The sequence below is a fragment of the Aethalodelphis obliquidens genome, unplaced genomic scaffold (assembly GCF_003676395.1).
Source record: "Aethalodelphis obliquidens isolate GAN/ISIS:26980383/991018 unplaced genomic scaffold, ASM367639v1 scaffold50, whole genome shotgun sequence".
Classification (NCBI taxonomy): domain Eukaryota; kingdom Metazoa; phylum Chordata; class Mammalia; order Artiodactyla; family Delphinidae; genus Aethalodelphis; species Aethalodelphis obliquidens.
In genome coordinates this window covers 2402614-2415494 of record NW_020837994.1, presented here as the reverse complement: position 1 = coordinate 2415494, position 12881 = coordinate 2402614, and the positions used below count along the sequence as shown (strand labels likewise).

Sequence of the window (12881 nt, the reverse complement as noted above, 5' to 3'; positions counted from 1 at the left end):
AATGCTTCTGCCCGGAAGTGACATATGGCCCTTCTACGCATGTTCCCTTGGCCAGAGCAAGCTGCATGGGCACGACTAACTTCATAGGACTGGAGAAATTTGATCCACCCATATGCCCAGCCTTAGAGGGCAATAGAATATTGGTAAAATAGTAGTATAGTAGTATCTATAGTAGTATAATAGTAGTATCTACTATACCTTTGCCATCTGCACCTGATGCTTGTATCTTTTATTCTATTGCATTAAAAAACAACAACAACAAAGTGCTGGTGGCAACTCTGTAAGTTGATTTCATTGTCAACTAATGGGTTGTGACCCCTGGGTTGAAAAACACTGCTCTACAGACCCTCCTCTGCCCATGCCTGATGGACCACATGACACACCCTAAGCCTAGTTGATTGGCCCAGGCATCGGACACCTGACCAAAACTGACCAATGAAATTCCTCTCCTGGGGATTTGGAATTGGGCCATTCAACCAGTTAACCGTGGGAAGCTGAGCAGAGGCAGAGTAGAAATAGGGTCGGAGTGAGAGCCACATGCAAGCCAAAATGATGGAGGGGCAGAAAAGCCCTGAGTAAGAAGAGAGTTGGTCCACAGAGGCAATGTAGCAGCCGCACACAGAGCAGTGCAGCCGGGAGAACATGCAGCCCCAGGGAGAGAGGTGGAGAAAGAGAGCAGCCGCCTGAGAGGCTGATGGCTTCCCCGTTCCCGGCTCCAGCCCCCGTGCGTCCTGCCTGCATATCCTTCCCGTGAGATTTTTGCCTCCTTATCATACCCTCTCCTTTTCTTGAGCTCTGCTAGGTGGGTTTCTGTTCCTTATCTCCAGAGAGTCTTAATCAGCTAGAACACCACCAGTATTTCTTGCGTGGGACCCAGCTTTGGCTCTGAGGGTCGGGCTTATGGGGTACAAACGGGACTTGGGGATGAACTAAACCCAGCCATCCCACAGTCTGGAAGTTTGGCTTTTACCTCAGTTTTGTGTGTTTGTGCTTGCTCTTCAAAGTGGACAGGCAGAAGCCATCTCTGAGGTCCTGCACCAGGTGGGGGTCCCAGTGAACTGGAAGCACCCCTGCAGGGGCCTCTTCTCTGACAGCATTGTGGTCAGGAAGCCAGTGGAGTTGTTTCAGGGACCGTTTGGCTGTGGGACAGAGTGGAAAGGACATGGGCTCTGGAGACAGGCAGCCATAATTCACCTCTTTGAGCCTCAGTTTTCTCATCTCTGAAATGGGATTGTGGAAGGATCAACAACAGTGTTCTGGGAAAAATACTGAGACATGCTGAGGGCGTACAAGCCTGGACGCGCCCGCAGCTGTTGTTGTTGTCTGAGGAAGCCATCAGCGTCCAGCTTCCTGAGGAGGTGGCCCGGTGGCTGGTTGAGTTAGCAGCGGGCCATCTCCCACTGCTGGGCTGGCCGTGCTTCCTGCCCCTCGTCACGCTTACTCTCCTGGTCGCTCCTTCCTCACCCTTTCATTTCTCCCCCCAACTCCTGTCCTCATTTCTCCTTTTTCTGTTATTCCTGACGTTGATAAAAACACCTGCTTTAGGAAAGTAGCAGGGTTGGACAGAAAATAACCAGCCTCTGGAGGCAGACAGACAGAACTGGGTCTGAATCCTGACTTATTAGCCCCTTGCTTGCTGTATGTTTCTGGGAAAATTACTACGTCTCTTTGAATCTCGAGTTCGTTGTCTGTAAAATGAGGGTTATAATGCTCATTTCACAGTGCTGTTATGAGAAATAATTAATTGGGCACTCAACAAATGCTAGTTCCTACTTTATAAAAATGTTAATTGCTTCTTCCTTCCTTCCCTCCCTCCCTTCTCTCTCTGACTATCACTACTCCCAGCTGGCCCCCCGCACCAGCTTCCTGTGGCCAGGGTGCTGCTGGTCCCTCTCAGGGGTCACTGGGGTGGCCTCAGGCATTTGTGGCCTCTCCTTTCCATCAGACCCAGGGCTCCTGAGGGGTGGACTGAGGCTTCTGGAAGCAGCTGGGATCTCTGTGGCCTGTCACTTCTCTGGTCTCCTCTGCAGGTCTGGCCTTAGCTTGGGAGCTGCTAGTTCAAGCTGTGTGATCTGTATTCTTTTTTCTCCTTTAGCAATTATTATACCCCAGCTGACTGTGGCATCTTCACACTCCAAACACTGATAAATATTGATGAGGAGGAGAAAAACCCAGAACTCCTAGGGGAGGTGGGGGAGGGATGTGCTAGGCTCTTATTTGCCAACCAAGCTCAGACCCATCAGTGGTCCCTTGGGCCCCAAAAGTAAGGGGGGAGGAGTGATGGGGGGGCTACGGAGGCAGCACAGAGCCACCACCCCACTCCCCTCTGGGAGGACCTGCTGTCGCTGGGACACTGTGGGCCTCACCCCGCCTTGCCCTGGATGCCTGCTGGACCTCCTGCCCCTCCAGCATTCGGGCTGCCTGCATCGCTCGCAGCGCATGCAGGTCTGCTCTGTTGCTCTGTGTCTGCTCCATCTCTCTGTGTGACTGTCTCTCTCTCCCTCTCTTGTTTGTTTGTTTTATCATCTCTCATTCCATCCTTTATTGTCACATCTCCAGAGCCAGCATCCCCCTCCCTTCCCTCCCTCCCTCCCCTCCCTCCTCCAATACCTTCTCTGCCTCTGGGTCTCCGTCTCTACCTTTCTTCTCTCCCTCCCAACATTGCTCTGAGCGGTTCTGGGGCTGGATGATGGGGGATAGGTGAGGGGCCTCAGGCTCCCAGACCAGCTGCAGGGAGACAGCAGGAAGAGCTGCTGGGGCCCAGGGAGTGCTCTGGGAGGCAGAGGGAGCACTTTACGGGAGTCAGGGACCATGCCTCTGCCCGACCCCACATCCGTGCTCTGCTGTGTGGCCGTGGGCACATTCCCTCCCTTCCTGGCCTCAGTTCCTCAGTTGATTCCTTCACTAATTCATTCATTCACCCTCTCAACTAATATTTATTAAGTGCTGGCTGCCTACCATTCATTAACACAGATTTAATAAACACCTACTAGATGTGCCGTTCTAGGTGCTTGGGACGCATCAGTAGACGAGAGAGACAAAGATCCCTGCCCTCGTGGAGATGACGGTAGCAGAGTAGACAGGCATAAATGTAATCCGAGAGTCAGTTATGTAGTGGGTTAGGAAGTGGTGAGTGCTGTGGAAAACGGGAAAGTACAGTGAGAGGATGTGGAACACTGGGTAGGCACAGGGTGAAGCGTCATCGTATAAAGCGCGGGGCTGGGCAAGTGTATCTGTGTGGGGAGAACGTCCCAGGGAAGGGACTGTTGAGGCAGGGACCACCCTGGTGTGTTGGAGGAAAGGCCAGCAGGCTTGCGGCTGGAGGATGGGGGAGAGTAGGGGGAAGTGAAGCTGGGAGGTAAAGGGGGAGGGCAAACCACACACACAAGGCCGTGCCTCTGCGTGAGCTGGGAGGACTTTGAGCAAATGAGCGGCCAGGTCTGACCTATCTTAGAAGACTCCCTCCGCCTGCTGGGTGAGGAACAGACTGAGGGGGCTGTCGAGGGAGCCCAGGGGACCTATAAAGGCAAGCATGGCGTCTCAGGTGGGGATGGCAGTGGAAGAGAGTGAGATCTGATCATGCCAGGCACTGTTACGGCTCCCAGCACTTGGTCAGTGCCTGCAAGTCACTCCAGACCCCTTGTTCTGGTCCTGCCGAGGGACGGCCTGCAGGAACCTTCCCCTGGGCAGGATATGCTAACCTGGCCTTCCCGCTCTTTCTCTCCCCAGGGTGTTCAAGAAGGCGAGCCCCAATGGAAAGGTGAGTCTGTAGCAGCCGCACCCTGTCTCCTCTCTGTCCTCAAACTCTCATCCCCTCTTCCGGCATCTTTACTGCCGCGAAGGACCTGCACACCCTGTCTGAGGGAGAGACACAGCCCTGTCCTTAGGAGCCCTCGACTACAAGGAGAGGGGCCCTGTCAGCAAACTTGCTGTCTCAGGGGGGCAGGACGACTCTCCTGGACTTTAGGGAACCCCTGCCCTGGTGTGGCCCATCACGGAGAGGCTGCACTGTGAGTGCAATAATTAGAGCAAGTGCCAAGGGCCTCAGGGGTGGTGAGTCCTCTGGCATAAGCGGCCCCTGGAGCCTCTCTACTGAACCCTGTTATCCGGGGCAGCTCCCAGTGCCTGCCCTGTTCTCTTTCTTAATACAGCCCCAGGCTCCATCCTGCTTTCCTCTCATTTCAGCACATATTACTGACATCATTCCACGTCAGGTATAGGCTGAGCCAGTGGGAATCAGGGTAGGGTGTACTGAGATAAATAAGGCACAGCCCGTGCCCCTCAGGGCCAGATGCGGGAGGTAGGCACAGAAACTGGTAATTTCAATATAAAGTGGTAAGTATAGCTGCAGACCCAGCCTGGGTGGTCAGGGATGGCTTCTGTGGGGAAAGATGCATTCCCAGGCAAGGCAGGGTGGAAAAGGGCATGCAAGGCGTGAACATAAGTTGTAGGGAGTCTGGGTGCCAAGAGGGAGGCAGAGGGAGCGGGAGCTGAGAGGGGGAGGTGGCCGGGCTTAGGAGCTTGGACTCCTGGCCTGGGCTGGCAAATAGCACCACGTGCACCCACGTCTCCCTTCTGAGCCCACAGCAGACATCACCAATCACCCACGTCTCCCTTCTGAGCCCAAGGCAGACATCACCAATCACTGTTCACCCTTTCCTGCTGAGCCCATATTCCATCTTGGATTCTTCTCAACCCAGGGCCCCAGGCAGCCCTTACCAATCAATCAGAGTTGGCATTTGGAATGAAACTCATTTGTCATTTTACCTCTGGGCACTGAGGAACCATCAGAGGGTTTTCAGACCAGACTACCATGGTTAGATTTGCATTTTAGGATGACCAGTGTGGCTGAGGAGCGGAGAAAGGTCCAAAGTAAGGGAGGCTCCAGGCAGCAGACCGTCAAGGGGCTGGCGTGTAGTTCAGCCAATGCTGGCTGTGAGGATGGAGAAATCTGGTGGAGGGAGACTCATCAGTGTTTAGGGATTGGGGAGGAGTAGGAAGCATCCAGGATGACACTCTGGATTCTAGCTCTGGGGTTCTTCCCTGAAGACTGGTTAATGAGTGGGGCGCTCACTGCCTCGGAAAACAAGTCCTTCGAGTGGATCACTGCAGGCTGCACAGAGGCCGGGAGCAGTGAAGGGCACAGAGCTCAGTGTTCAGAGCACCCTCTCGGCGCTGCTGGCCCTGCTCTGGGTCCCCCTGTCCTTTCAGAGCTGCACCCAGCACCCCCTCCCAGCAGACTCCTTTGCTGCCGCCTCTCCACCCTCAGTGGTGCTTGGCAGGAAGATCCCTGCAGGCCTCAGTGTCCTCATCTGCAAAATGGGAACAATGACAACTTCTTCACAGGGCTTTGGGATGAACGGGTGCTTTAAAAATTATACAAGGGCTTGTTCGTATTAGGACTGGGGCTCAGGTCCAAGTCCAGTTAGGATTTTGATGAGGGCTAGGGTTGGGCCCAGGGGTTTCAGGGGCAGCTCCCAGGGTTTCCTCCAGGGCGGGGGCCCACAGCTGCTAACACCCTCTGTGCCTCTCCTCCCCAGCTCACCGTCTACCTGGGAAAGCGGGACTTTGTGGACCACATCGACCTCGTGGACCCCGTGGGTGAGTCCCTGGAGGCCAGAGAGGGAGGGGAGGGGGGAGGCAGGGCTGGCCTGGCTCCTTCCAGAGAAGAGCGTGTTGAAGCTGCCCAGGAATAGCCTTCAGGTCTCCAGAGTGGCCTGGTACCAAGAACAGGACATGTGTTCAGTCAGGAAAAGCTTACCAAGCAGCTACTTTCCTCTTCAACTGAGGGACCTGTGAGAGGAAATTGTGGGAAGGATTGAGGTAAGAAGCAGGGCCAGTGCCTGATGACACCAGGAGGATGACAACAGCCACCACTTATCGTGAGCCTTATTATTACCCAACGCCGAGGGTAACTGCTCCTATTATCATCCCTGCTTTACCGAGGAGAACGAGGCACAGGGAGGTTAAGTGACTTCCTCCAGGTCACAGAGCGAGTAGATCGAGGAGCCTGGATTCAAACAAACCCAGGCAGTCTGGCTTCGCAGAACCTTTGTTCTGCTCCCTCCTAATGGCAAAGGGTGGGAGGTGACAGGAAAACCTAGGGGCTTTTGAAACGGAGGCTGTCCTCGCTGACGTGGGGTTCTTACCGGAGGTTGGGCTGTGGCTGAAGGCACTTGCAAGGACTTTTTCTTGTTCAGGGCTTCTCAACCTCAGCACTCTTGACACTTAGGATTGGATCATTCTTTGCTGGCGGGGGCCATCCTCTCTGCTGAAGGGTGCTTAGCAGCATTCCTGGTCTCTACCCTTTAGACACCAGCAGTCCCCCCATCCCAGTACGACAACCAAAAGTGTTGTTAGACCTTGCGAATATCCCCTTGTGGGGCAGAATCGCCCCCAGTTCGGATTCTAAGAACCAAAGCTCTCCTTAAAGAACCTCAGTCTCATTGCCTCTTCCCACAACTGTTTGAGGGAGGGAGGCCCAGCATGACCCCTATTTTACAAATGTGGATGAGGCCCAGAGAGGTTAAATGATTAAAGAGGGACGTGAACAAACCCGAGTGAGGCCAAAGAAGGTGACGGTTTGGGAGGATGGGCCTGGAAACTGCATGAGGCCAAGTCCAGGTGAAGAAAGTAGGATGTGTTGCTTGGGGAAAAATTCACAGAGAACGTGGCCTGTCATCACATCCCTGCGGGCTTTGCTGGGGCCAAGGGGACAGGAGTGACTTGTGGTTCCAGAGCCCAGGTGGGAGCAGAGGGAGCAGAGTGGCAGGTTTCAGCTCGCTGAGAGGAAGGCCTTTGTGACGTTATGGAAGGAGACCTGGGGAGTCCCTGGGGTCCCTGAGCAGGCTGTGGGCTGCAGAGTCCAGCTCTGTTCCAGGCCCCTCCCTTCCTGGCCTGGAGCACTATGACCCCACCCCACTTCTTCTCCCCAGCCCTGTCTGGTGTCCTCTGAAGCTCACTGCCCCCTCTGCCATTTCCATCTCCTCCCTGAACTTGGAGGCAGGGAGCAAGCATCCCTGTGTTCGCCTGTGGCCTGCTCCAAGGCAAAGTTTCCTACAGGCTGTCTGAGGCCAGGGCTGTCACACCCCTTGGCCTTTAAGGATAGCAGCGAGGTCACGGGGACTGGGGAGAGGGACACGAGGGATCTGGCTCCCCTGACACACACAGGCACCCTGAGAACTGTTTGACAAGTGTTCATAGAGCACCTGCTTCATGCCAGGCTCTGCAGATCCCAGAGAGTGCTGGGGTGTCGTCCAGAGTTGCTCAAATGACCCACAGTGAGAAAATCTTTTTCCCTCACAACGTTGAGCTGATTGTGTCTTCCCGATGTTTAACTCTACCCCTGGTTACCCTGCAAACTCAGGGGCAAGTCCGAGCCCCCTGACCTCACAGACAGGACGTTTAAGGTCAGGCCCGGCCCTCCTTCCTCCTACGCCTCCGGGGTCTGCTCTCCCAAGCCTCAGAGCCGTGCTCTTCCCACTGCCCACCTTGGGCTGTCCCTTGGTCACCTAAATGATGACCTTTACTTGCCCTTAAGACCTGGTTCCCCCTCCCCCTCCCCCAGGGAGCCTTCCCTGATACCCCTGGTTCGGGGAGTGCCCTTGCTGGGATGTCCTCTGCATTGAGTTTCCACTCAGCCCCTGGTGCCCAGGCCCAGAGGAAAGCCCACGGTAAAAGGAGGGAAGATGCACGTCAGGCTCTGGGCACGGGGTGGGCACCCCCTGACCAGTCGTCCCTTGGACCTGCCCAGCACTGGGAGAAGACCAGGAACCCTCCGGGCACTCACTTCCTAATGTGGCCTCTGAGGGGTCAGCTCTGGGGGTCAGTGTGGGGTGAGGGGGGCTGTGGGTTAGACTGGGGAGGGCAGGTGACAGGGTGACCCCTGAGCCAGTCTTTTTGGCCTCCTGGGGTCTGGGCAGAGAAAACATCCTTCGTCTTCAGCTGGACTCTGTACTCCCAAGACCAGGCCTCGGGACATTCTCCATGGTGTCACACGTGTCAGGCACTGTCTAACACTTTACACATACTGACTCATCTCGTCCTCACAGGAGCCCTATGACGTAGGTACTACAGCATCTGTTAATCCCAAATCCCAAAACTCTGCAAGCCCCAAACTGTTCATGAGTTTGACACAAAATTCCATCAGTGGCAAACCTGACCTGAACTGATGGGAGGCCACCGATACCTTAGTGACCCTCTTGGTGAAAATATTTGCGTCTCCCTGCAGAGGTATCAATGATTGACAAGGGGTGCCGCCCCAGAGCTGGCAGAAGACATTAGAGAACCTGTGGACCATATGGTGTTCCTACAATTCAAACCTTCTGAATTCCAGAGTATACCTGATACTGGGGTTTTGGACCCATCTTCTTATTCTGACTAACAGATGAAGAAACAGAAGTTAAATAATCTGCCCAAAGTTGTGAGCTGGGTCTGTCAGGCCAGCCTGGGTGGGTGCGTAAGGGGGGACATGGTGGTACCATCGACCGGGCGCTGGCCTCCCCATTTCGCTCATGATGCTTTTGGACAGAAAAATGGTTGAGTTTCAATTGAACTTGGTGTTTGGGGCTCAGAAGTTGAAATGGTCAAGTCTACTCACCCTCTGTCCTTCCTCCAGATGGTGTGGTCCTGGTGGATCCTGAGTATCTCAAGGAGAGGAGAGGTGAGCTGTGGCCCTTACCCCCAGCCTGTCAGGGGGCCTCCTTTTCCTCCATGACCTCCAGCCGAGGGCCTTCCTGACTCGCAGGCAGAATGTCAGCAGTAAGAGAGGCAACAAGCCTGTCCCTGCCCCTCCCTGCTGGTACTTCCCTCGACAGCTCCAGTCAACGTCAGAGCAGGTGCCTTGGCCTCCCCCGGCCTGGGGCGGCCCTGCCCGCGCCCATTTTGGGAGAACCTTCTAATGCCCTGAGCCCTTTTACATCAATCCATCATGACTGTTGCAAGGCTGGGGATGCAAACAGAGCAGGAGTTAGGGTCTCATTGTACAGAAGAGAAGATTGATTCCTGGGGAGGTCAAGGAATTGTCTAAGGTCAGGAGGACAGGAGGTGGGGCGGGGGGTGAGTGGGACAAGACTCTGAGCCTTCTGGACACCACCCAGCACTTGTTTCCCCTCCCACTACTCTTTCCCACTGTGCTCCTTCCCAGCCCCTATCAACCCTGTCAGACCCTCTCCACACATGCCCTGGGCTGCAGTGGGGGTGGAGAAGAACAGAACCGATCCAGCAGTCAGCCCCACTTCCTCCCAGGGGCCAGGCACCTGACACCCCATCCCAAGGGCAGCGCAGCCCTCCCCGCAGGAGCTCTGGGACAGACCTGTGCCTCCAGTGGGGCCAGTCCCAGGGCTGCGGCTCACGCTCTGGGGGCGGGGGGGGGGTGTTTGCTGCCCTCCCAGGCCCCTCCTTAGTGTCCCCTGCTTCCACAGTCTATGTGACACTGACCTGCGCCTTCCGCTACGGCCGGGAGGACCTGGATGTCCTGGGCCTGACCTTTCGCAAGGACCTGTTTGTGGCCAACGTGCAGTCCTTCCCGCCAGCCCCTGAGGACAAGAAACCCCTGACTCGGCTGCAGGAGCGCCTCATCAAGAAGCTGGGCGAGCACGCCTACCCTTTCACCTTTGAGGTCAGGGACTGCCAGCCCCTGGGGCCCCACTCCAGAAACATCACGTCTAGCAAGCCCTCTGGGCAGGCATATGGGGGCAGCTGGGGCAGCAGCGCCGTGCCACCCAGTTTCCCAGTGTACGCTGGGACCAGGGCATTGGCACTTACGTTGCCTGGTAAGTGTCTCTGGCCACTGCCAGGGGCATCACCCTTACCTCTGCGCTACTCCCCAGACCCTCCTGAGTCCGGGTCATTGATGGGAGAAAGGGGGGTCGAGGGGGGCTGCTGCAGAGAAAGAAGGAGCCCTTTCTGGCCCCTGGGTCACCGCAAGGCTGTCTCCTCCCTCAGACCGGCTGCCCACTAGCCCTGCTTCAACCCAGCTCACAAATGAGGATGGCAAGTAGTGGATTTCCCTGCTCGGCCATCTTTCCACTCCAAGACCCCAAGATTCTGGATTTTCAAATTAACTGTTTCTCAGACTCTGATTCTGTGATTCAGTGAAATCCCCCGGCTTTCTGTGAGGGTCAGAGAAGGAGAGAGGACGCAGAGCCATCCTCTCTGTCATAGATGTGTTAGCTTCTTCTGGCTGCTCTAAGGAATCATCGCAAACCTGGTAGTAATTAAACCTGCTAATTTAAACACGAATGTGTTATCTTACAGTTCTGGAGGTCCGAAATCAAAATCAGGTCTCACGGGGCTAAAATCAGGTGTCAGCAGGGCTGCCTTCTTTCTGGAGGCTCCAGGAGGGAAACTGTTTCCTTGTCTTCTCCTGCTTCTGGAAACCACTCACACTCTTTGGTCCCTAGCCTGCCCCTCCTCCATCTTCAAAGCCAGCAATGGCTGGTCCAGTCTTTCTCGAATCCCATCACTCTGACGCTGTCTTTTCTGCTTCCTGCTTTCACTGTTAAGGACCCTGTGATAAGGCCCATCTGGTTAATACAGGGTAATCTCCCCATCTCAGGATCCTTAAGTGAATCACGCTGTAGAGTTCCTTTTGCCATTTAAGGTAACGTTATCACAGGTTTTGGAGATGGGGATGTGGACGTCTTTGGGGGGCCATTATTCTGCCTACCACAGTGGACATCGTGGAAAGACCTTTTCACCTCTTGTTCTGTGGGGACTGTGCTGGGTTAAACCCTTAGATAAAGAAAAACACTGAAATCCTTGGTGTAACTGAAGGGGCCTCTGGTCTAACATGGGGCGTGGCTTGGCATGGTCTGATGGGGGAAACATGGTCTGTCCCCTGAATTCCCTAGTCTGATGGGAGGGACATGGCCTGTCCTCAGGGTCCCCTGGTCTGATGAATGTGTGTATGGGTGCCTGGGGTGGGAGACACAGAGAGGTCAGTGGTGAATGTGACAGGTCTGTCCGTCCTCTTAACAGATCGCTCCGAACCTCCCATGTTCTGTGACGTTGCAGCCGGGGCCTGAAGACACAGGGAAGGTGGGTCACCCCCAAGGGAGCATCTCTCTGGGTCCAGGACACTGTGTCTCCAGTTCCCTGGCTTTCTCTCTGGGGAGGGTGCTGGAACCCTCCGTGTGGAAGCCTCCTTGCCTCTAGGCCAGGCTGATCCCACCTCAGATGAGCAGTCTACAGACAGGGCAGCAGATACGGTATCACTCAGTTATGTGTCCAGGGTCACTCTCGCTGGCCTCGGTGTCGTCTGCAGAATGTTCTCTGGAAAACCAGCCGGCCTCACAACCTTGTGCGGAGGTGCCGTCATCACTGTTTCCCAGGTGGGGAAACTGAGGCTCAGAGAGGAGTGACACCATGAGTGGCCCAGGCCTCAGATCTCTGAGCCCGTTTCCTCATCTGCGAAATGGAGGTGGTAGGATGTGCCTCGTCGTGCGGTCTAGAGGGTGGAGTGAGACGCTGCAGGGACACGCGCAGTGCAGGGTCTGTGCACCGGAGGTCAGGGGGAGCTCTCTAAACAGGGCTGCAGAGGTGCCTGTTGTTGTTTCTGGGCGGCTGCCTCGCTGAGTGATGAGGACAGCCCCCCAGACAGGCAGGAGTCTGGAGAGGAGCCCGGTCAGGGAGCAGCTCTGCGGGAAGGTCGGATGGGGGAGGCAGCCCCGCGGCTGGCTGAGCGCAGGGTTCCGAGTCAGACGAGGGGGGTCAGGCCGTGGGAACGTGGTGCTCCCATCCAGCGGCCTTGTTACATGAGAGGGTGGGCAGGCTGTGCTCACGGGAGCCGGTCCTCTCCAAGGCTCTGCGGTCAGTGACCCCTCCCCACAGGCCTGCGGTGTGGACTATGAAGTGAAAGCCTTCTGCGCCGAGAACCTGGAGGAGAAGATCCACAAGCGGTGAGAAGGGCGCAGCTTCCGCCTGCCTGGGCGTGGGCTGCCTGCTGGCAGGGGTAGGGAGACAGGATGGGCAAAGTCCGAAGAAGACAGAAGTCACAATGCCTGGAAGTGTGCGAGGAGGGGCCTCACGTTCCAGCCTTGGGAACTCTGCAAAGGGCACTCGGGAAGGCTTGCAGGTTGTGAGGGCTTCCTGGGGGAGGTGGCTCAGTTGCCTTGGCTCAGGCCTCAGCGCTTTTTCCTTTGCACCACTGTACCCGCTTCCCTTATCTCCCTGCCTCTAATCTCTTCCTCTCCAGACGGCGTGTCCTTTAATTTTGTTTTGGAAAAAAAACGAAAAACGAAAATCAGATTGTTTTAAACAGTGAACAAGATGTTTCCCGCCAGCTTGGACCCCCATCTCCCAGTTCTCCTGGGAGGCCATCAGCAGGAGGTTGTGGCGGCGGGTTAGGGGGGTGTCAATGGAGGCTTCTAAACAAGGCAGGGAAGGGGAGAACGTGAGCCCACCCAGGGCAGAGGGAGGAGGTCAGCCGTATGTCAGAGAGGGGAAACCTTTTCCTGGAGAGACACAGCCCTGGGCAGACAGAGAGCCCAAGCTAGCAGCCAGAAATAGCTGGCCCTGACTTCTGGGGTGAGCTGCCCAGCCCCGCGCTCACACCTGCCCCTCCTGGGGTCGGGCTCTGCTCTGGCTCCCGGCGAGGCTGGCCTCAGCCCCCAGCTCTGATGCACCCTGCTTCCTGAGGGCGCTGCAGCCTCTTAGGGAGCGGGCTGAGTTTGCCACCTAGTGGTCGCAGGATGCATTGCACATCTCTAACTCCAGCCTGGCAGCTTATGTGTGTGTGGAGATGGGATCCTTCTCCCTTGCTTCTCTGTGCCCCTTTTCTTCTTAAGCCCTGAGATCAGAAGAAAGGAAGGGGGTTGTAGGTTGTGGTAGGTGGCCTAACCAGAGCAGGGAAGAGGAGGCAGCATTGAGAGCCAGCACCT

At 55.9% G+C, this 12881-nt stretch overlaps 1 protein-coding gene across 2 annotated transcripts in view; it reads left to right on the top strand.

The window, feature by feature from the left end:
- The window catches only part of ARRB1 (arrestin beta 1), a 76042-nt gene that overhangs the window by 47226 nt on the left and 15935 nt on the right, over positions 1-12881 (top strand). The window contains exons 1-7 of one of the 2 annotated variants that reach the window (XM_027083408.1): positions 513-750; positions 3730-3760; positions 5541-5601; positions 8618-8662; positions 9423-9619; positions 10981-11040; positions 11833-11900. In XM_027083408.1, the coding sequence (XP_026939209.1) occupies positions 695-750; positions 3730-3760; positions 5541-5601; positions 8618-8662; positions 9423-9619; positions 10981-11040; positions 11833-11900 (518 nt within the window). In that variant the 5' untranslated portion in view covers positions 513-694. Of the gene's footprint in view, positions 1-512; positions 751-3729; positions 3761-5540; positions 5602-8617; positions 8663-9422; positions 9620-10980; positions 11041-11832; positions 11901-12881 lie in introns of those variants that run through there. The other variant, XM_027083410.1, reaches the window with a different exon arrangement.